Source organism: Nannobrachium achirus, assembly GCF_963921795.1.
Source record: "Nannobrachium achirus genome assembly, chromosome: 10".
Lineage (NCBI taxonomy): Eukaryota > Metazoa > Chordata > Actinopteri > Myctophiformes > Myctophidae > Nannobrachium > Nannobrachium achirus.
The window spans coordinates 1,245,938-1,270,452 of NC_137819.1; the positions used below are offsets into that span (position 1 = coordinate 1,245,938).

General features: G+C 44.6%; 2 protein-coding genes across 2 annotated transcripts in view; one reads left to right on the forward strand and one right to left on the reverse strand.

Moving 5' to 3' along the window:
* Positions 1–24,515, forward strand: part of ubp1 (upstream binding protein 1) — a 188,878-nt gene that overhangs the window by 74,559 nt on the left and 89,804 nt on the right. The gene's annotated exons all lie outside the window — the stretch shown is intronic.
* The window catches only part of LOC308293332 (uncharacterized protein), a 66,749-nt gene continuing 47,386 nt past the window's right edge, over positions 5,153–24,515 (reverse strand). Inside the window, exons 37-51 of the mRNA XM_080735798.1 lie at positions 23,639–23,761; positions 19,576–23,275; positions 18,544–18,665; positions 17,757–17,855; positions 17,321–17,381; positions 16,314–16,451; positions 11,048–11,611; positions 10,884–10,958; positions 10,495–10,640; positions 10,000–10,134; positions 9,628–9,685; positions 8,732–8,803; positions 8,426–8,542; positions 7,786–7,848; positions 5,153–7,610 (exon numbers count right to left, since the gene is read on the reverse strand). Coding sequence (XP_080591924.1) covers positions 5,671–7,610; positions 7,786–7,848; positions 8,426–8,542; positions 8,732–8,803; positions 9,628–9,685; positions 10,000–10,134; positions 10,495–10,640; positions 10,884–10,958; positions 11,048–11,611; positions 16,314–16,451; positions 17,321–17,381; positions 17,757–17,855; positions 18,544–18,665; positions 19,576–23,275; positions 23,639–23,761 — 7,413 coding nt within the window. The 3' untranslated portion in view covers positions 5,153–5,670. The remainder of the gene's footprint in view (positions 7,611–7,785; positions 7,849–8,425; positions 8,543–8,731; positions 8,804–9,627; positions 9,686–9,999; positions 10,135–10,494; positions 10,641–10,883; positions 10,959–11,047; positions 11,612–16,313; positions 16,452–17,320; positions 17,382–17,756; positions 17,856–18,543; positions 18,666–19,575; positions 23,276–23,638; positions 23,762–24,515) is intronic.

The window sequence follows — 24,515 nt, forward strand, 5'->3', positions numbered from 1 at the left end:
TGTTATACACCGAAGCGTGACCTATAGAAAACAGTGACTGCGATGTTTTGTTGTTTTAAATAATGTTTATGTAATTTCTACACAGATGTTGTTTGTTTTAGGTAATTTCTACACACGTTGTTGTTCATAGCTTATGAGGATAGGATCGAGTAGGCCATGGGAGGGAGAGTAGCCTACTTTTACCTAAGTAAAAACGTACTTTTTCAACTCTGCATCCACGCATGTTGCTGTTATACTCCGAATCGTGACCTATAGAAAACGGTGCCCACAACGTTTTGTTGTTTCTCGCACACACGTGTGGTCGGCGCGCATGTGTGCGTGCACATACAAATGAGAGTGAATAAAGCAAAAATAAACAGCACAATATGTCAGCAAGTGTTGAAAGAAAGTAAACAAAATTAAGTAAATAATCACCTGTTGTTGTTGCTGCTGCTTCTGCTGCTGCTGCTTTAACCACGCGTATAGTAGTTGCGTTTCTGACGGCCAAGGGATGTCTTTTTTTTTCGTCCCATGTTTTTACACGGGAGGTGTAAAAAAAAGATCTGTCCCAACGATGTCGTTTCTTGAATTTGACTTGGAAAGATTGCATCGCCGACTACTGAGCAAACATGTGTTTAATTTTAAATGGATTTTCAGTCCTGTTTGCTGGTGTTGTGTCTGTGTGATAACTCTGCACCAGAGCAGTACGTGCAATGAGTACGTGACGGCGAAGAGTACAACAGCTGTTGGCACATGCGCAGTTGGTAATGGGTGGTCCTAGCGGGCAAAATAGCTGGCTAAAAAGCGCCTGAATAATTTCGTTTTATATTAACTGTACGCCAATGTAAGTACATTGATGGTGGCAAATGTGCCTATAACGTTGGCAGAGTACTGATCAGTACATATGCCAAGTGTGGAACCTCTAGGATTAGTGGTTTGCTGGGAATAGGGAGCATACGCCATTTGGCACTCCATGGACCATTTGGGGGCACTCCATGGACCCGTTCTCCTATAATAAGATGTAAGATGTAAGATGTAAGATGTAAGATATTAATTAATAATTAATCATAATAGTGTACACATGGTTGGCGATACTGGGTGTTGCCAACTAGTGTAATGCATACAGGTATGTACATATAGTGCAGTAATAGCCTCGGAAACCCAGACTTTTAGTGCAGTAATGGTCTGTTTTCTTTTCTTTATTTAAAACGTTTAGGTGTTAAAAAAAGTCTTTGTGTGGATACATAGAAATCTATAGTTCACCTAGAGGGGAGCAAATGTAAAAAGTGTCTCAGTTTACCCCGCTCTCCCCTACACGTTGAAGCGGCCGCCCTACTGGCCAAAATTGGAATTTCAGGCGGGGTGAAACATACGCACAAGCATAAGAGCGCGCCGCTGGGGTCTACAATAGGGTTCAAATTTTGGACGTCGACGTCGTTCGTGACGTCATTACGCCTCGGCGTCAAACATTTTGGTCTCTAGGTAGAGACCAATTTCCCCCAGAATGCACCTGGATTCACCCACAATGCACTGGAATTCAGCTACTTCCGCATGCTTCAAAACGCCACAGAGCCAAGCCCCCAGAACCACGGTAGAGCATTGAAGCAGCCATTAGCTTAGTGGTCAAACCTGGAACTGCAGTTCAGCCGAGTTAAACGCTACTGCGCGTGCGTATGCTAACTGCTAAGGCTAATGTTTACCCTAGTGCGCCTGCTCAGATGCCTCGGCCAATTAAAATTTTGGCCTCTAAGTCTGGCCAACCAATCAGCGTGCAATATATATATGCTTCCGGCAGTCTTCCGGGTGCTTCAAACGCCACTGAGCAACTTACATTGAAATGATAGCTGGGGGCGGGGCCGGTCCGCTCTCTATTATTGCGACCGTAGGGAGCTACTTACTGTAGAAACCTCCACCGGCTGTCCGTGGGTGAGTGAGTCAGTACGTCCGTCCGTCCGTCCGTCCGTCCGTCCGTCCGTCCGTCCGTCACACTTTTGCCCTGCTCATATCTCCACAACCGTTGCCCCCATCCATGCCAAATTTTGCACACACACTCCTTGACTGCCAAACTACAACCTCCAAGGACCCCCGGAGCCCCAGGGACCCCCAGGTCCCTGGGGGACCACCAGATGTAAAAAATTACCAAATGTGCTCACACGTCACACGTCACACTTTTTCCCTGCTTATATCTCCGCACCCGTTGACCCGATCCATGCCAGATTTTACACACACACTCCTTGCCTGCCAAACTACAACCTCCAAGGACCCCCGGAGCCCCAGGGACCCCCAGGTCCTTGGGGGACCCCCAGATGTAAAAAATGACCAAATGTGCAAAAATGACCAAATGACCACCCCAACGGGGCTGCTCACGGGGAATTCCCGGGGACCACCGACTCCTGGTGCTCCAGAACGGATGCAAAAGTGGTGGCGCCCCCAGTGGAGGACCCCCTGCCACTGCAGCGCACATAAAATGCCGTAACTCGGACTAGGAGCGCCCGGGAGAGCCGGGGGTACCTGGCGGACGCCAAGGCAACGCGGAGACCCCACCCCTCATTTCTCACATGGCCCTATTGTAGCGCCACCTTCAGGCCGATTTTTAAAACACATTTTTGGACACTGCTCCTACAGTTTTTGCCCTAAAATCACGAATATCACTACACAGCATGTCTACACTCATGTCATCAACATGGATCAGGAAGATTTTGGAAAAATACATTTTTGCCCTATTTGTGGAGATAAGCCACCTACGGTCGCTTATCTCCCGATTAGGGAGTCTTACTGGTATATATATATACTCTGTGTCAGAATAGTTCAGTTTTCCACTTCCTGCCCCACCATTTACAACGTTGCCGTCACCAAACTGTCACCCTCTCACTCAGGAAAGAAGCCCCTCGCAGTGGCGTCAGTTCAGAAAAAGCAAAGGTATGGCAACATGACTGGTGTCTTGCATGCGTGCCTTTACACCAGTCATGACCTTAGCAACAGGCATGATACATTTATTTTAAAAAGTAAATTATATTGTTCCCCCGTTTCTACGGTTTCTTGGGCTGGATATGGCAGCCTGGAACGGTTGTTCAAGTGCAGCTAAACTTGGCATGTTAGTATACGTGCCACAAGTAACAATAATGCATCGCACCTGTGCAGCTGACCTGGGAATATACCATTTTGTCAAGATGGGGAGAATAAAAGTGTGGAGAATATAATTATAATACCTTGTTAAAGTGACCATTTTGTTAAATTTTGCATTTGTAGTTATTTTACTGTAAATGTAACAACATAACCAGGACAAATAGACAAAGAGACATTCATGGATTTAAAAGTAACTTATTTTCTCCCTGGACCCGGGGCACGGCAGCTGCATACCCCTGCCATACCCAATTGACGCCCCTGGCCCCTCGGTCTCTCGCTTGACTTACGTTGCAACCCCAGCGAACCTGAGACCCCAGCGTCAAAATGTACCCACAACTCTAGCTAATGGACTGTTATGAACCTTTCACATTCACATTATTAAAACTGTTTAACCCACAAGGACTGCCACTGGGACGTCTTACTGCCATAAGTGTCTTGTCTTCATGTGACTAAACCAGAATTGATTGAACTCAAGCTCCTTTCTGAGGCTCAGGTGGAAGAGCTGGATATTTCTGAAGCTAGACATTTCTTTGTGCGGTTGGGGCTTGCAGCCACACAAAGCTGGATATTTCGGCCACGAAACTGGATATTTTTTAAACCGATAAATAAGTGAAGACATTGAAAAATATCCAATTCACTGGATCCGTGTGAATATCTCTAAAGACTTTACTGTGTGTGTGCTTGTCCCCCTAGTGGAGGGGGACATTATTGCGACCGTAGGTCGCATTTACTATCAAAACCTCCACAAAGTGTCAGTCCGTCAGTCCGTCAGTCCGTCTGTCTGTCACACCTCACACGTCACACTCTTGCCCTGCTCATATCTCCGCAACCGTTGCCCCCATCCATGCCAGATTTTGCACACACGTTCCTTACCTGCCAAACTACAACCTCCAAGGACCCCCGGAGCTCCAGGGACCCCCAGGTCCCTGGGGGACCCCCAGATGTAAAAAAAAAACCAAATGTGCAAAAATGACCAAATGACCACTCCAACATGGCTGCTCACGGGGAATTCCCGGGGACCACCGACTCCTGGTGCTCCAGAACGGATGCCAAAGTGGTGGCGCCCCCAGTGGAGGACCCCCTCCACTGCAGCTCACATAAAATGCCGTAACTCGGGCTAGGAGCGTCCGGGAGAGCCGGGGCCGGTACCTATTCGTCCGCCTTGCCGGCGCGGAGACCCCACCCCTCATTTCTCACATGGCCCTCTTCTAGCGCCACCATGAGGCCGATTCTTGCAAAACACATTTTTGGACACTGCTCCTACAATTTTTGCCCTAAAATCACGCAAATCGGTACACATGTCTACACTCATCCCATCAACATGAATCTCTCCCATATAGCGCCACCTCCAGGCCGATTTTTAAAAACACATTTTTGGACACTGCTCCTACAGATTTTGCCCTAAAATCACGAAAATCACTACACAGTATGTCTACACTCATGTCATCAACATGGATCAGGAAGATTTTGGCAAAACACATTTTTGCCCTATTTGTGGAGATAAGTGACCTACGGTCGCTTATCTCCCGATTAGGGAGCCTTACTGGTTATTTTAGACCTAGATATCTTTGTCGTGTGGACCTAGATATTTTTCTATGTGGATATCTGAAAAACCGGGATTCATGAAATATCCTGCTCCGTCTAGCCTAGGCCTAAGTTTCTATGTGGATATCTGAAAAAACTGGATTTATGAAATATCCTGCTCCGTCTGGCCTAGGCCTAAGTCCATTCCTGATGCATCGTCTTCCTTTTCCTGCTGCTATGAAGACTTTTGACTTTGGGTTTTCATGAAACTTATCTGATCTGTTGTGTACAATGGAAACCATATTTAAGCAATATTACACGAGAGGGTGTGCATTTTCAGGGCTATTTGCACGCCAGCCTTGCTGCAGGAACGAGCCGAAGTCTGTCTGGCTTTATGTCAAATTTTATTACGAAAAAATAAGGTATCAAAATACAAAAGAAAAAAATAAATTTTGGTTCAAATAAAATAAATAATACATTCAAATATCCATTTGATTATTTAAAATGTGCAAATGTTGTGACAATACTTCATGGCTAAGTAACAAAGTATTTCGCTATTTAAAATCAAACAAAGATAACAAAACAAATTTTGTATAAATCGGAACATATATATGGAACAAATATGCTTTTTCAAAATAACATTTCAATTAAAAAACATTAGTGTATCAATAACAGGACCCCAAACTGGGTTATTGCTATATGGCTGTCGTCAATTAAACAAGAAATTAAGAGTGCCTTTTAAATGCACCCAAATTCATTTACATGTTGAATGCAGTGCCAATCTCAAGGGACACGTTGCTGGTAGTTTGTATATTCACAAAAAATAAATACATAAAATATACAGTAGGCCTAGATATATATATAACAAATGCAATGTAATTTTGAGGCTGAGGCCAAGGCCAAGGATCCACAAAGGTGATTATGGTCGTAAGTACCAGTGATGAGACAAGAGGAGAGTAAACTAAACCACAAAAGGTAACAACAGAGTATACGAGTGGCATTGCTGGTGTTACACTATACGAGACACGGTTTCCCAGAACATTATTGAGGATGCTGTTGTCTTTGCATGTCAGGCCAGGCTCCTCCTGCAGGTGGGTTGGTGGTATTGCAGGCGCCTCCAGACATCTGCGGAGGAGGAACACTGTAGTTTACATACTGTGAGAACACAGAGTGCTGCTCTGGAGCTCTGTGAATACCAGCACTTCCATGTGTCCAGTATCCATGGGTGAAACTATTGTTCTGGCTCCCCGTTCCAGATGGATATCCATTGTTCTGGGTGCCAGTTCCAGATGGATATCCATTGTTCTGGGTGCCAGTTGAGGGCGGATATCCATGCATGAAATAATAGTTCTGGGTGCCAGTTCCAGATGGATATGCATGTGTCATATTATTGTTCTGGGTCTCAGTTCCCTGTGGATATCCATGCGCGAAATAAGAGTTCTGGGTCCCAGTTGAGGGCAGATATCCCTGACCCTGTGTCATGTAATTGTTCTGGGTGCCAGTTCCGGGCGGATATCCATGTGTGAAATAAGGATAAACTGAGATGCCATAGCCTGCAGCTGGCAGGGAGTGAAAGGGGCTTACCGTTGCTACGGTGGGCAGGTTGATTCTGTAATCACAGTCGTTAAATTGCTGGCTAGCTGGCTGAAGAGGAGAGACTGCAGCGTTGCTAGCCTGCAACACTTGAGCAGTGTTTGTTTGAATGACTGTGAGGTAGCGGCTTTCTGGAGACCCGTCGTCATCAACGACTTTGGTGGCCACAATTTCTGGCATGAACTGACGGTTCTCGTAGTTCATGGTGTCATCGTCTGCAGGCATAGTGGTGGCAGGTTCACACTTCAGCACGTTGAAGTTTTGGGTTGGTTTGGTGATCGGAATTCTACACTTTGAGTCCAGTTGTATCCTGGGCTTTACACGACCCACAGAGATTTGGGTGGACGTTGAAGTCATGGCCACGATCTCGGTGATCTTTTTCTTCTTTTTTTTGCGTTTTTCTTGTCTAGGAGAGACATCCTTCTGTAATTGCTTGGCTCGCACTGAAGATGTGCGTCTAAGCTTTTTCTTGTCAACGAGGGATGTGATTAGTTCGTCTTCTAAATCGGTAGAGGGCAGATCTTCGTCGGCTGCCGGGGACAGGGGGACTGCGGTCGCAGAGGTCAACTTCAGCAGTGGAGAGGCTTGTTTAGCGCCGGGCAGGGTGGACGGGATGGACTGAAGGACACGCTTAGCCAGTGAAAAATCTATGATCCAAGGTGAGGCTGACGGCTCAGCAGATGCATCGGAGGCTGGCTTTGTTGGAGGGCATTCAAGGTGGAAGTTAGAGGAAGCTAATGTTTGAAGTGAGTTCAAGACAAGCTGTAATTTAGGTTGAGGCTGCATTTGTGAAGGCTCACAGGGCGGTGCTTGAGAAACCAGAGTTGTAGGGACTGATGTAGTTTCTACTCTCATTCTGACCTCTTGGTTTTGGGGAGATGGACACCGGCTGGTTTCTACTTTCACTTTGACCTCTTCGTTTTGGGGAGAGGGGCACTGGTTGGGTTCTACTTTCACTCTGACCTCTTGGTGTTGTGGAGATGGACAGTGACTGGGTTCTACTTTCACTCTGACCTCTTGGTGTTGTGGAGATGGACAGTGACTGGGTTCTACTTTCACTCTGACCTCTTGGTGTTGTGGAGATGGAGAGTGACTGGGTTCTACTTTCACTCTGACCTCTTGGTGTTGTGGAGATGGACAGTGACTGGGTTCTACTTTCACTCTGACCTCTTGGTTTTGTGGAGATGGACAGTGACTGGGTTCTACTTTCACTCTGATCTCTTGGTCCTGGGGAGATGGACAGTTACTGGCAGGTGACGAGATGACTGAATAAAGACCTGAGGGGCTGTCATGAGTGCCGCGGCCATCAGGAGACATTGATATTCTTCTCCGTTTGTCCGTCTCTCCATTCGATGACTCCAAACCATGTTTCACAGTTTTCCTCATTTCTTGGGGAGAAAAAACAACAAATACTGTATGTTAGGACCAGACTGTCACACAACCAGAGACAAATTCAATGGCAGGTCTTGTCAAACATGACTTCCGTACACAGAAATCAAGAGACTGTCTGGGGAAATCAATTTCAATTATGTTATCATAGTGGGAAGTGGGGATGCCATTTACCAGTATGTCCAAAGAAACAGCTGTGGGTGTGGTCTTCCTGTTTCACCTCCTGTTTAATGGTGACTGGAAACAGCAGAGAGACATTAGACCAATTAGACATGGTTTAACTCTCCTACTGCCAGATTATTTATTATTTATTGGGTCTGGTGCCATCAAAAAGCGGCTTACCTTTGCGACGTTATAGTAGATAGACAGACATTTATTTATTTATTATTATTATTATTTTTTGATTGTGCAATAGTGCACTTTGGTCTGCCAGGCAGCAGAGGGCGGCGTCATGCGAGAATGAATGTGAATTTGCCTGTTATGTGTTGCCGTACATTCAGACCAGTCACTGGCCACAGAGCCTTACAGCCAGAGGAAATCAACAAGGAAGTGAATTGGTCTCCGTTGATGTTAACGCATAATGGATTTTTTACACCATCACCGCGGAAAATGTGTTTACAGTACACGGCGGCGCGACCCCTCATCAGCTTCAACAAGGTAAACGAACGAACGAACGAACGAACGAACGAACGCGAACGAGCGCCGTATTGGCGCGGAGGTCTCTTGAGAATTGGGGCGAACAGGAACGTCCAAAGCAGTATAAGAGTTAATATTCAATCTATGATTTGTTGGGAGTAATGTTGACCTCACACACCTGTTATGTTTGAGCTGTGAGTGTTCAGGGTTGTGAGAGGCTCTGGGATCGGCTCAGTCTTCACTATGGCCAAATTGATCGGCGTCGTCTCAATCAGACTCTTTTTGTCCGTCACTTCTGAATTGGAAACAATGATAATAAGATTATTATCAACTTCAACAGAGCCTGGATGACTCCTCTGTGTGAGGAGGGTCTTGTGAACTCTGCTGATCTGTTCAACAGAAGGCAGAACAACGACATGTCCATCTCATTCTAACAGTGTTTTAGTGGAACATAAAGCTTGTGTGTAGATGGAGAGGTTCTCACCTGGTGGTCGTTGGTCAGCAGGGAGACAGGAAGAGGTCTGTTGTCTCCACATGTCCTCCAGTATGTTGATGCCTACAGACAACAACCAATACACTACAGTTACAACAGCACACGCTCAAAACGTGAAACCTCAACGCCCTCGTCAGGTCACAGTTACTATCAAAACCTCCACCGGCTGTCTGTCAGTCACACGTTACACTTTTGCCCTTCTCATATCTCCGCCACCGCTGCCACCGATCCATGCCAAACTTTGCACACACACTCCTTGGCTGCCAAACCACAACCTCATTTCTCACATGGCCCACTTCTAGCGCCACCATTAGACAGATTCTTACAAAACACATTTTTGGACACTGCTCCTACAGATTTTGCCCTAAAATCACACAAAGCGGTACACAGTATCTCGAAAGTCATGTCATCAACATGGATCTGTCCCATTTCCCATATTCCCTCCTGATTGGCTACCATTCCCTCTACAGTTTGTGTATGAGACCTGACGGTCGCTTATCTCCCGATTAGGGAGTCTTACTGGTCTATTTTTGGTGAAGGGACCTGGTGTAGAAGGAAACAAGAGCAGACCAAGTACAAAGCCAACTCAGGTCCAATTGACTAAGTGTAGAGGATTTCAGTGGTTAAAGGAACCTGTGAATACACAATGATATGTAGTGACATCCATATAAACCTTTAACAACATTAACCCTGGCATCCCTATATTAATATAAGTCACGTCTGTTATTTGTGACACTTTTTCAATGAAGAGAAAGAAAGAAAGAAAAGCGGTGTATGTCAGCTATTTTACCTACTTGTCGTACAACAAAGTATACTGGAGTGTATAAGTGGTATATATAAGTTATTAAAACTGAATAATAATATTAAAATATAAATGACTACTGTACCTTCATTGAATGGAGCCACATGGACACGGTGATATGAGTTCTTGTCAAGCAGGATAACCTTGACAAGAGAAAACATTACAATAGGTCAAAAAATAAATACCAACTTTATAGTAGAGGCCAAACTTGACTGTGAGTACTAAAATCTAAACAGATATCTAGGTAAGTCTGCATCACGCACAAGGAAAATGTCAGTGTCTCCAATCTCAAACATATCCACACTACTACAAGATTAGACAATAAAGGTGCATCATTGTATATTTTCCCTTCCAACGTGTAATAGTTCCATTACAGTTTCATCACCACCTGAAACACAACGGTGAACCCACAGCAGAGGTTAACTTCATGGTTTACCATAACGATCCAACTCATTACCTCAGCATCCATTTGGAGAAAATGTTCCCGTTCGGCGACTTCACTGATGACCATCTCATAGCCTTCTGTCCTCTGTTTCTCACTCAAGTTCTCCATATTCTTGATTCCAGTCATTAAATGAGGGAACTCCTTCCACTAACATACGGAACATACAGAAGGCATTTCAATCCATATAACACACACACCCACTGCTTCATTGATATTTGTCAACCTGACATTAACAGTCGTTGAACAGTGAAACAATCTTTGAGAGAGATGAGGGTGATGAGTGTTGTGAACTAGACCAGACAGTCAAACTTCTAGCCATTATTCTTTGCTTGATGAGATTTGCTGAAATAATTATATTTCTGATCAATGACTATTTAACAAAAAGCAAAAGTTAACATAACATACTGTTACATACAGTCTAACATATGTTATGCTGTTGTGGTAGGAATGTTTTAGAGAGAGTATAGTCGGGGTAAAAGGGTCAAGTGATACAGGTAGTCCACTGACCATATACTTGTGCTGGTGATCGGTGCTGATGATGTGACCACAGATGTGTTTGAGTTGGACAGTCTCCTGGCAGCTACGACACATGTAGAATGGGAAGAGTCTCTCGGATATGTCTCCACACTGACACTCCAGCACTGAGCTCAGACCTGGGGTAAACACACACTTTTCAGTAAAAAAAGAAAAACTTGCATACATCTTGCCTAGCCCAAGCAATTTTCTTCATAACCTCAACTTCCCCAAGTGCAGTGCAAAGCAAATATATAGTGTAATTGTTTTGGGTGAATCGCTTACACCAAGTTGTTTATTCTGGTAAATCCTTGATGTCACCCCTGCAACCACATCTCAACACCACAAAGAATTTTCATTTGTGGTTAAGATAAAACACTCACCTACGACTCGATTTCTCTCCGCTTCTGACAGCTTCACTTTGAGGTAACAGGACACACGGCTTGTAATCAATGCCCCTGTGAATGACATGCAAGTCAACTGATAAATACAAACTTACACAGACAGTGAAACATAAAATAAAATGCGCCGACCCACACATGCGTACCTGCTGAAATGCTTCGGTGCACTGGGTGCAAAACAGGCTGCTGGAGTCCACTATCTGGGTCCAAGAGCGTCCGTCTGTCTGGACGTTCCAGTGGCTTCTGCGTTTCCTCTAGTTTTATTCTTATTATCTCCCTAGGTTCAGGGTTCTGTGGTTGTATACCAGGGTGTTGAGGTGCTTTCTGACTTGTACCAGAGCACTGAGGAGCCATGGCTGGTGTGTCAGAATCCAGAGGAGCCTGTTGTCTTCTTCCAGGGTCTGGAGGAGCCTCCTGATGTTCCCTGGGACAATGAGGACCTCCTTGCTGCTTGATAGAGTCCTGAAGAGTCACTGGCTGTGTCCTGGTGTCTTCAGGAGTCATTGTCTGTGTCCTGGTGTCATGAAGAGCCATTTTCTGTGTCCTGGAGTCTTCAAGAGTCACTGGCTGTGTCCGAGTGTCCTCAGAACTCTCTATCTGAACATCACAGCTCTGTGGACTTTCTGGCCGGGTGTCAGTGGGTAAGGTGTCCACTGGTGACGACTGTGAGCCAGTGGCCAAAGGATCTGGGCTTTGATTTGGTTTATTTCCTATGGATGGAAGTCATAGTTGGTGGATGAATGCAAACAAACAATGATGTAGCTGTCAATGAATGTATACGTGGGTTTTTATGAAACAAACACTTTGCAGATAGAAAGAGAATAATTGAAGCTTTCCATGCAGCCGCAATAGTCTTTGACGTCCTTTAATACAATCAGATAGCAAAATGCAATTTGTGGCTAAGCAATAATATTGGGAAACAAGTCTTTTATAACGTTGCAAAAGTGCAGTTACAGACTTTATATTCAAACATAAGACACTTCTGCTTAATGACAAGCTTACTAGTAGCATGTATAGTTGCATACTATTGTGTTGCACTTTTACAAAACGAAATAAAAACTAAAATTAACTCTGACGGAGCAAACAAAGCATACCTCCTCTCAGTTAATGCACTGAACTTTTTTTTTTTTTTTTTTTTACTTAAATGTTTTATCCCACAATTTTGTAACCCATTTTTTCACCCAGTGCTAATTGCCTATGTAATCCTGGGCTCTGCTCTCCCTCTGCCGCGCCTGGGGAGACAACGGACTGACCTCATGCTTCCTTCTATGCATGAGGAGTCCAAGTTGCTTCTTTTCACCTGACAGTGGAGATTTCCCTGGTTTGGACGTAGCTCGTGGAAGGAACACGTTATTCCAACCAGTTCCTTTCCCCTCCATCAGGCACCCCGGCTGGCCAGGGGGAGGCATTATTGAGACCAGGATTACGTGCATGTTTTTGTGAGGGTATCAACCCTAGGAGACACAGAGAGAACATGCAAATTCCACACAGAAAGGCCCTATCGCCAACCCCACCTAGGGTGTGGGCGCTGATGACGCGGAGGAGGAACACGCCGCCAGCGCCCACAGCGTCCCCCGGCGGGAATCGAACCCAGGACCTTCTAGCTGTGAGGCGAAGCGCTAACCACTGCGCCACCGTGCCCCCAAAAAATGCACCGAACTTGAAGGCAATGTGATAAGGTGCTCATTATCAATAAACGTTTACGAACTCCATCCCTATCTGGATAAGATAAGATGCCTAAATAACTAAAGTTTATCTATTGTAATACTTTTTTTTCCCCTCCACCTCTCCAGAACCGGCGCTCGTCCCACCCTCAGATCCGGGAGGCACGGCAGTAGCTCAGGGGTAGAGAAACCGTCATTAGAACACAGAGGTTTCCCGAAGGGTTCCCAGTTCGATCCCAGGCTCCTCCAGAGTTAGTGTTGAAGTGTTCTTGAGCAAGACTCTGAACCCCTAGTTGCTCCCGGTGAGCAGGTTGGTGCCTTGCATGGTTTCCTCTGTCATCAGTGTGTGAATGGGTGAATGTAAAGCACAATCTCTGTAAAGTGCCTCGGATAAAGGTGCTCTATAAATGCACCATTTACCACCGTAGCGCTTCAGCAAGAAGGTGTTCCAGAGCAACTCCAATGTGTCCACCTCCGGGGACCCTCGGGCCAAACTGGGCAGCTACTCCCAGGCCTACGGGACCATCAACAAGACAGAGCTGGATAACCTGCTGCGGAGTCGCCCCTGACACCACTAAACTAGTCTCACGTGACCAGACTGTTGACTCCCACAATTTGCAAATGCTTGGGTCATACAGTCTGGGGCAGCCGTGACGGCAGTCCAGGGGTGCCGCGAGATCATTTGATAATATTTGGAATTTATTTGGACACTTGAAAAAATATTTAGTCTCATTCTAAACTTGAAGTACAAAGTTATTTTCAGTCAGTTCTAACCAAAATGGCAGTTATCTCAACGTTTTCCTCGCAACATAATCACTAAAATATCGTCACAAGTTTCAAATGTGTACGTATTTGGTAAAGCAAAGCCCTGCTTCATCATACAAGACTGTCGCACAAAAGATCTACTGTCGCACAAAAGATCTACAAGCACATCGCGAGGCGTTGTGTGCTTGTAGATCGGCTGTTTTCACTAGTTTTGTACATTTTATAGATGATAAATACAAAACAAACGGTTTTGGACATACAAGGTTTCCACCCGACAACGACGGTATGCTATAAATATAAGGTGCTAGGAGTGAAAATTATAATGTAGGGGTGCCTCGGATTAAAACAATATTTATGGGGTGCCCTGAGACAAAAAAGTTTGGGAACCCCTGATCTGGGGAACGGAAGCTCACTAGCACATTAAAACAATATAAATCTATTACGTGTGTCCACAAGTGATGGCATCAAAAGGTACTTTGTGATGAAAACTGGTTCGCTTTGAGTTCTCCCATATAACAAAATTAAATATAAAAATATGATTTCATGCCCAGTCCTCCAATTCTCTATCAGTCATGGCTTCCAGTTCCCTCCTGATGTTGTGTGGGAGTTGTGACTGCTTCAGATCGTACTGAATAACTGATAGCTTGCAGAGCGTCTTAAGACTAGGACTCAAGTCTAAAATGTTAAAAACATATTTGCCTCCAAAGATGACACGACTTCCCACCACGCAACAGTAGCCGCCAAGAATCCCGAACTGGTCATCCTCCTTGGGCTCAACCTCTTTCCAGGAGAGGATCGCTGGACTGAATTTCCACATATCGTCGCAATAATCACAGTTCTCCCCACCAAATATGTACAGCTCTCCATTGCAGGCAAAGGCTGAATGGTACATGCGTGCTAATGGAAGATCCTGTGCAGAAGGTGTGTCCGGCTGTGTCCAGCAATTGGTCTCCGTGTCAAACACACTCAAGTAATCGTAGATGCTAGATGATAGATGCACCTGGTCCCCTATGCCCCCAAATACAAACATCTTTGTCCCGATGATGGTGGCAGAGTGACCTTCTGAAGGAGGACGCAGAGGACCTCTGGCGTTAATTAAAGACCAGGCCATTGTGGAGGTGTCCAGCTTGTAGAGGTCATTAGTGTATCCATCCTGGGTCCTTCCTCCGTAAACATACATGACCTTCCCCAAGACACAGGCTGAGTGGTACTTCCTCTTCGCTGGAACGGTCCCAGAGACCCCAGTCGTGATCCATCCGTGGTCGTCGACGTCAAATGCATAAAGCATGTTGCTGCAAAGCTCGCTTATTATATTATTATTATTCTCTCCTCCCCAGAGGTAATTCTCTCCTCCCCAGAGGTAGACGATACCGTCAATGAGCACAGCTGTGTGGTCATGGCGAATACAGGGGACCTCAGGGGGGCGTACTCCTGTTGTAGTCGTCACTGGGGGAAACAACCTCCATCTCAAAGACACCGTGTTGAAGATGTACACATTGATCCCATCTTTGATAGATGTCCAGTCGTTCTTGTAGGCCACTCCAAATGCGTACATCTTGTCTCCCGCCGATACAGCAACAGCATGGCAGATATCTGGGGCTCTTCGCCACAACACTGTATAGTGCATTATCTGACGTTGTTGGAAAGAAGAGTCTCTTTGACTGAAGAGACTCTCTGACTGGCAGTGGTTTGGTGGCGCTCTGACAGTCTCTCTGCCTCTGTGAGAGCTGGCTAATGATAGCGATTATAGACTATAGGAGTTGTGTCGGGGAGATAGGCTAAGAGTAGGCTGTGTCTTTATGACATCTGACTGATGTCATGATAATTAAGTGAGCTGTGTCCATATATAGAGTTCTACACTAGACCACTGGCGGAAACAAGTCAGCCGGTAAGCAAGCCACAATGATCAGGCCCCAATCCACCCTTGAATCTAGAATTGCAATACCTCCCGTTGGCAGCCAAACAGTATTTTGCTATCTGATTGTATTAACCCTCTAAGGCCCGCATTAAGAAATACTTGAAATAAAAAATTGAAAAAAATCAGATGGTGTTGTAGGAGTCCTATTAAGAGGAAAATGTAATGTTTTTTTCAAAAAAATGTTTTTGTAAGATTTTATAGCCATAAATCAAAAATCATAAATCATGCTCTAATTTACATATGGGGGATATTTTTCACAATAATAACATATGTACATGTTCTAGACATTCTAATGATCACCAAAAAAAATAGTACAGGCATTTTACTTATGTTTTTGTGAGGTATAGCTTCCATGAAAAAGTGAGATGTTGTTCGTCAAAACTCTGGAATTTCAGCGGGTGTGGCGGGTGTGAATGTCAGCCCCTGTGGGGGGTATTTATATGCAAATATTGTGGCCAATGGCATTGTAATACTAAACAATAGAATCCAATGGTGGTGTTTAGGTGGTAGGGGGAGCTAAAATAAAATGATTTAAACCTTTTTTTGGATAAAATACAAACGTTGTAATATTACAACCGTGGGCCTTAGAGGGTTAAATGATGTCAAACTCACCAACATTGTGGCTGTATGGAAAGCTTGAATTATCCTCTTTCTATCTGTAAAGTGTTTTGTTTCATAAAAATCAACCCTCGGTTCGAAGTGAAACGGTGAATTTTTATTCTATGTGTTCTAGAGCTATGATGACATCTGTGTTCTAGATCTATACATTCTGTGTTCTAGATCTATACTTTCTATGTGCTTTAGTTCTATATTTTTATGAATTCTGAATTCTGAATGTGAAGCTTGACCAATCCTTGTGTTTCAATTCTGCATGCACGGGACATCTACGGGACAGACAAAGCCACTCCTTGGAAGCGGGCCAAATTATACGGGACATGTACGGGACAGACAAAGCCACTCCTTGGAAGCGGCTTTCACCGCTTAAAAAACCCACTGTAGACATGTTATGACTCAGCAGACATGTTTTTTTTTCCTAAGTGTAAGTTGGATGGTTGGTACATTTACCATCAGGGTGATGTGAAGGTTCATGTAAACCAGTTGACATGTCCTGGTGTTTCAGGCTCTCTGGTTGAGGATTAGTTGCAGAAGGTGAATCCTGGGACTCTCTCTGCTGTCTCAGGATGGCTTTTATTTTAGCCAGGGCTGAAGGAGAAAGACCACAATCAAACATCACAGTTCCGTGCTAAATCGTAAACTGAAAGTAAAATAAAAAACAAATGTTTAAATAAAATACTAATTAATTATACTAGTAATACTAACAGTAAATAGAATTGCATGTCAAAACTGAAAACCTTTTCAGCTACTATAAACAACTAGAAGTACTGTTCCTGTACTCGTAATAAAGAAATAATTAAAACATAAGAAATGAAGGTTTGCCAACGTGACTATATTCTGCAGCGTCCTGTACTGTCATGTGAAGCTCAACCGATACTCCAGCTAACACCACTCCCAGATGTTTTTCCGCCAATTGCACCTCATTGGCTAAGGGCCCTGCCTTTGTACTGTCTGCGGCAGAACTTGGTAGATAAATAATGAAGATAACATCGTGTTCTCACCTTTCAGGCGAGCCCACAATTAAGGTTCAACCTGAAAAACGAACTAAGAGCATTCTTGCATGTGTAGGCATCCCTAGATGGTCATTGACAACTGAGACGGTTAAGCTGAGAATAGGACACATGGACAGCAGTCCCTGTAGTGAATCAATCAGCTTTCCTCACACCAGGGCTTACATGACACATTCCACCTGTCCCCTAAACTGACCCCATGAATTGAAGAGACATTAGTTTCACATTAAATGTCTCACATTCGCCACTTTCAATCTGGCATCCTTATTTTGGGCATGTAATTTTAGGCAAAAGAAGATACGAAATTAAATACACAATATAGATCTACAAACCCAAACTTGTGAGCTTGAAGGTTTTTGGTTGTGTGCATCTCTATTTAGTGCTTACTGACTAGTGTTCATGCTTAATCTGTTTATTCTGATCTATCACTGGTAAATGTCTAAATACCTTCTGGTACTTCCGCTTTAGTCAACTCTTCGTACTCTCTTTCACTTTTCATTTTCACCATCTGTGCAAAGAGAAAAGAGACAATCAAATGTGTGTGGCAGTCTGATCATCATGTCTGTACATTCAAGTATTTTGTCTACGTGTGTGTGCTGGGGGAATATTTATGTCCCCAGTCAAATGATGAGTACAGGTAGTTTAATTTAACTATAATTCAATTCACTTGAAATTATCACAATGCAAAATGCATTTAGTCTAACAATATATTTCAATGCCACCACTATCTGTTCCTTGGATACGATTATGACATTTAGGCATTCATGGTTTAGTTTATTTAATACAAAGAATATCTATTCATGTCACTGTACAGTACCTAGGACATTATCATTTTAAACGGGGGTCCCATGGACTAATTAAAATAACCTCTGTTGTGATTTACCTGCGTTCTGTCGCCTGTGTCTTTCTTAACCAACTCAGTGGCAATCTTCAAAATCTCTGTGTCCAACAGATCTGCTGTCAACTCCGGGCGCTTGAACCTCTAAATGCATCATTCAGAACAAACAGTTAACTGTGGAAACCAACTTTTTTCCTGTAATTTTACACAGCATATAGACATTTTAAAGATTTATTTGGAGTATTTTTTATGCCTTTATTGGTAGGATAGTAGGTTGACAGGAAATGGGGAGAGGCCCGCAGGGCCGGATCTAGGCATAGGCAAGGGGGGGCAATGCCCCCTTAAATGCCCTGTCTGCCCCACCAAACATGATGGCATGCAAAAATCTAAAATGTAAAAAATATTAAACTATTTGAAATGTTATGCTACAACTAAGTAGATGGATAGATAAACTGATAAGATATTAGAGAGAGCGATAGATAGGTGTAAGACCTTTTGTTTGTATTGCGTGTTATAGGTATAAGTGTGCCAAAATGCTTAGGTTTTCATGCATTTCGGGTGTTTTTGGGGGTTTGTCCCCCCATTTTTCCCCGCCCACTGGGCCCTTCGCGGCATGGGCTGGAGGTGACCCCCCTATCATTTCTTCCTGCACCACATAGTGCTAAAGGCTAGATCCGGCCCTGGGAGAGGGAGAGATGGGGAGTGACATGCAAAAAAGGCCATAGGGATCGGGGATCGAACCCGCAAAGCACTGTCAGGCTACTTTGGGGCTTAGGTGCCCGGACTGCTATGCCAGCGGTCCGAGCCCATATAGACGTTTCAAATCACTCACCACGTAGTTTGATCGGTGTTGGCTGCCGAACCTGTGGTGCTTGCTTCCCGTCTTGATCTCGCAAAGTTGACAATAGATTGCGATCCTTTTCTTGTACCGGACGCAAACCAGGAAGTTCAAACCTGAAAGGTCCACAAGCGAGCACACAAGGTTCTGATTAGTGTACTGACATGCCAAGGCAAGTTGTTATTTATTGGATCTTTGGTACCGTTTTATTGCTATCTTAACTCATTGAGTGCCAGCGCCCTCTAGGGGCCAAAGAATGCCAGCGCATCTCTCATAGGCGAGCGCTTTAGCTTCCAGGACCTCACGTTCCAGGACCTCACATGCTCACGTTCATGCACGTCATGGAAATGTCCCGGATGATAATGCTAAAAGAATGGCTATTCCCATTTTGTCATCTAAAAGATCATTTTTGGGCGATTTCGCCGTAAATAAACCTCGCGCCGCTTCCCTAAAGACACAATCCAGAGATATAAGCCTTCAAAGATGCGGTCTTTCATTGGATTAGGCGGAGATTGGCGATTTCGTTCGCAAATAACGTCCGGCCGGGACGTTGCTAGCTTTCGGCTAGTAGCTAGAAAAATCAGGCCAGGCTTCAGAAGGCCTCTTATCATTTTATTCCATTTCATTAAATATCCCGGACTAGTTCGGGATAGGCACCCTGGAATACGTCGCGCCGCCTACAATGAACATTGGGTGAACATTGGGGGGGGTCTAAACTTTATTTTAAACCATTTTCAATGCAATAAATCGTCGGAGCATCTAGCGTCTCTCGTTGGTGAGCGCTGGGCGAGCCGGGACCACCCACGTTGCTCCAAGCAGCTCGGGGTAAGTAAAATAGCAAATAAAAAATTGTTTTTGATCCCGAATATCCCGAACTAGTTCGGGATAGGCACTGTATGAGTTAATAAAATAAAATTATCTTATTTAATTTAAAACAAATGAAAAGAAAGTATTAGCTTGTAGATTAAAAACGTCCCCCTCTTTCTTTGCCTCTTGTCAAAAATATGTAGTGTGGATAATACTGACCCACTGCAGGTCCATTTGTTGTGGATTTGTATCTTCTGGTAGATTCTGATGTTTCTACAGGGCTGCTCTCACATATAGATGTGTCTACAGGGCTGCTACCACAGGTGGATGCAGGAGACATGGCTGTGGCCAGTGAGAGAAGCAGCTTCTGGGTTGTATCATCACTGTTTGACCTCACATAGGTCTGCATACAAACGTCTTCTTTAGTAGTTTGACAGGTAGTCAAGGTGCAGTGTGTTTTGGTGGCAGTCACAGATGTCTCCGTAAGTTTGAGGTCGGTGGTTTTGAACGTTTTGGAGGCGACCTCGTTTTTGGGGGTAGCCGCATCACAGGCCCCTGTAACAGTTGGACTGGAGGTGGTGGCAGCTTTACCTGAAGCACTCATAGGTTTAGAAGCAGCTTCAGTTACGAAGGGAGCTTCCAGACTTTTCCAGAGAGATTTCATAGATCCTGAGATGGCTGGAGTTGTATTTGGTTTAGAGGTGGACGTAGATGTAGTAGGTTTGGAGATGGTTGCAGTGGATTTGGACATTGGTGGAGTTGCACTGGAGATGTGTGCAGTGGGTTTGGAGTTGGCTGTAGTCCTTGAGATGGTTGGATTTGCACTGCAGGTAGTCAGGGTCTGGTATGCCTTGACTCCAGTAGATTTGGAGATGGAGGCTGTTGCACTGGAGATTGTGGCTCGTTTATTTGAAGTGCTCATAGCTTTAAACGACGCTCCCAAAGATGTAGTAGGTTTGGAAATGGTTGCGGATAATTTGGAGATGGCTGGAATTGTTTTTGAGAAGGTTGCAGTAGGATTGGACATGACTGTAGTGGAATGGCAGATTTTTGTAGTTGGTTTAGAGGTGGTCATAGATGTAGCACATTTGGAGATGGTTGCAATGGATTTGGATGGAGTTGTACTAGAGATGTGTGCAGTAGGTTTGGAGGCTGTAGTTCTTGACACTGTTGGAGTTGCAATGGAGGTAGTCACGGTTAGATGCGACTTGGCTCCAGTAGAATTGGAGATGGCAGATGTTGGGCTGGGGCTGGTGGCAGGTTGATCTGAAGCACTCGTAGCTTTAGACCCAACTCCCATAGATGTGATAATTTTAGAGATAGCTGTGGTGGATTTGGATGATTTACAGATGTCTAGATTTGTATTTGAGATGGTTGCAGTAGGCTTGGGCATGACTGTAGCGGAATGGTGGACTGTTGCACTTGCTTTAGAGGTGGTCGTAGATGTAGGTTTGGAGATGGTTGTGGTGGCTTTAGACATGGCTGGAGTTGCACTGGACATGTGTGCTGTGGGTTTGGAGTTGGCTGTGGTTCTTGAGATGGTTGGAGTTGCACTTGAGGTAGTCAGGGTCTGGTGTGATTTGGAGATGGCAGATGTTGCACTGGAGATGGTTGGAGCATGAGATGGGGATACAGATTTGGATGTTGTTGCTGTAGTTTTGGAACCGATGGCAAGTTTTGCGTTGGTTGCAAGCACATTGGCGGTAGTCCTAACTTCTTTTTTGGTTGCCGTTTTCAAAGTTGATTTGGATGTTCTGGAGGCAACTTTGTTTTGGGGGGCAACAGCAGTACCACAGGACTGTGCAACAGTCAGGCTGGAGGTGGTGGTCGTGGCAGGTTTATCTGAAGCACCCGTAGGTTTAGACGCAACTCCCATAGACATATTAGGTTTGGAGATGGTTAAAGTGGAGGTGACTTCGTTTTTGGTGGAACCTACAGTATCACAGGCCCCTGTGACTGCCGGAGTGGTGGTGACAGCTTTCCCTGAAGCATTGACGGCGGCCTCGAAGTCTCCCCAGAGAACTTGCCAGACAGCTTCAGAGAAGGCTGAGGTGGTTGTGGATGAAGAGAGTTTGGAGATGTGTGGAGTTGTATTTGAGAAGGTTGCAGTAGGCTTGGATATGACTGTAGCGGAATGGCAGACTGTTGTACTTGGTTTAGAGGTGGTCGTAGATGTAGGTTTGGAGATGGTTGTAGTGGATTCAGACAAGGCTGAAGTTGTACTAGAGACGTGTGGAGTGGGTTTGGAGCTGGCTGTAGTTTGTGAGATGGTTGGAGTTGCACTGCAAGTAGTCAGGGTCAGGTTTGACTTGACTCCAGTAGATTTGGAGATGATGGATGTTGCACTGGAGGTGGTAGCTCCTTTAACTGAAGCCCTCATTGGCTTAACTGGAGCTGAGTTGACTTCCTTCGTAGTAACAAAGGGAGCTTCCGGAATCCATTTGGAGACAGCGGATGTTGCACTGGAGGTGGTTGCAACATGAGATGGGGCTACATGTTTGGATGTGGTTGCAATAGTTTGGGAACTTGGGAGTTCAAGTTCTGAGTTGGTTGCAAGCACATTGGAGGTTGTAACTTGTTGGTTGGCTGCTGTTTCTGAAGTGGATTCGGATGCGTTGGAGTCGACTTCATTTGCGTGGATAGTTGCAGTATCACAGGCCCCTGCGCCAGTCGAGCTGGAGGGGTTTGCGGGTTTATCTGAAGCGCTCGTAACTTTAGACCCAACTCCCATAGATGTAGTAGGTTTGGAGATGGTTGCAATGGATTTGGACAATTTGGAGATGTCTGGAGTTTTATTTGAGAAGTTTGCAGTAGGCTTGGACATGACTGTAACTGAATGGCAGACTGTTACACTTGGTTTAGAGGTGGTAGTAGATGGGACGTTTGTGGTGGATTCGGACATGGCTGGAGTTGCACTGGAGATGTGTGCAGTGGGTTTGGAGTTGACTGTAGTTCTTGACACTGTTGGAGTTGCACCGGAGGTAGTCTGGGTCAGGTGAGACTTGACTCCAGTAGAATTGGAGATGGTGGATGTTACGTTGGAGATGGTTGCAGCATGAGATGGTGCTGTGGATGTGGTTGCAGTAGTTTTGGAACTGATGGCAAGTTTTGAGTTGGTTGCAAGCACATGATTGGAGGTGGTCATAAGTTGTTGTTTGGTTGCCATTTTCAAAACGGATTCAGACGCTTTGGAGGCGACTTTGATTTTAGGGGTGGCTGCATTATCACAGGGCCATGTGATAGTCGGGCTGGAAGTGGTGGTGGCAAGTTTATCTGAAGTGCTGGTAGATTTAGACAGAACCGCCATAGATGTAGTAGGTTTGGAGATCGTTCCAGTGGATTTGGACAATTTGGAGATTTCTGGAGTTGTATTTGAGATGGTTGCAGTAGGCTTGGACATGAGTGTAGCGGAATGACAGTCTGTTGTAGTTGGTTTAGAGGTGGATGTAGGTTTGGAGATGGTTGTGGTGGATTCAGACACGGCTAGAGTTAAACTGGAGACGTGTGCAGTGGGTTCAGAGTTGGCTGTAGTTCTTGAGATGATTGGAGTTGCACTGGAGGTAGTCTGGGTCAGGTGTGACATGGGTCCAGTAGATTTGGAGATAGCAGATGTTGCCCTCGACACAACTCCCATAGATGTAGACGGTTTGGAGATGGCTGCAGTGGATTTGGAACAGAGTTCTAGTTTTGTGTTGGTTGGAAGCACGTTGGAGGTTGTCGTAGTTTCACCATCAGTGTGTGATGTGGCTGTGACTACATTGCCTTTGGGAACAGTTCTGGCTGTAGCTTCAGTTAGGCAGCTGTTGGACAGTTCTGTTAATTCAGCCACAGACATGGATATGACATTCATTTTGAGGTCTTCATTTGGTTTTTTCAGGGCCTGGCTTTTGGACGACCTTATAGGTGACATCACCGTCACCTTTAAAATAGCACACAATATTATGTTAGTGACTGTTTATTTTACACCTTTCAAATGGCTATACACAATTTAGAACATGATAACTATCCCCATCCATTTAAAATACAGCTACAGCTTTTCGGAATCACGTTGAGAAAAAGTAAACTTGGTAAATGTATGCGAGTTCTGAACTCCTTCAAACTGGTGTCATTTTAGATGTTACTTTATAATATTTTTGTGGCATAATTTAACCGCTTGTTTGAGCCAAATATGGGTTGAACATGATAAGTGGAGCTTCAGTCTCCAGTAGCCAAGCAACCAGCAAGTGGTTAATCCACGATTTAGTAAAAGGAGCTGGTTAAATATTTAAGTAAAAACAATTACCTTCAAACTCCCCCATCCCTCATCTCTCTCCACCTGTTGGGCCAGGTCTCTCAGCTCTCTGGGATGCTGATAAGGGTCCACACCGCTTGACCAATCACAGACCATATGAGGATGCATCTTTTTCTGCAAAAAAAACCCCAAACAAAAGTAGAGGGAGTCACTGTTCTGTTTGGATCAGTAACCATATACAGTACCAGAGTCTCCCTTAGTTATCCATTCAAAAACACTTGCAAGTTGACACAAACCAACCTCTGACAAGAGTCTCAGGCTGAATGATCAACTTTTCTCCCCTTCATTGTGGGCTCGCCTGGAAGGCGAGCACACGTATGTTATCTTCATTATTTATTTGTTTATCTATCAGTCAGTCAGTCAGTATCTCCTCAAAACTTTGGCGCGATTCATCTCTTAGCGTAATCTTACACCTTTCAACACCATTCAAATTTTTATGTGTTCAGCTTACTGAGGACACGTGTGCTTGTATTTTTCGTTTTGAAATGTTTTGTAGTATAAATATAAAAAAATAAAAATGTTTGACTTTAAGCACCCAATGCATTTCCAATGGGTTTAGTGAGTGGGGACAGAGTGGAGAGAAGGATAATAGACCCATGTTTATGTTAAGGCGCTGTGGCTGCAGTGTTCACACTTCAGATATGCTATTTATATCATTGCGTTCACACAAGTCTGCTCTCTGATTTGATCCAAATATCTAAGCTGTGTGATGTCTATATTCTGAGTTAAAACTACAAATATCTATAAATGTCCCTCTCCACTCTACTGATTGAGACAGCTGTGATTAAAGGCCTGTCTGTCATTGGCTGTTCTGTGGTGCTGCAAAGTAACCAAGTACATTTACTCAAGTATATACAAGTAGTCTTGT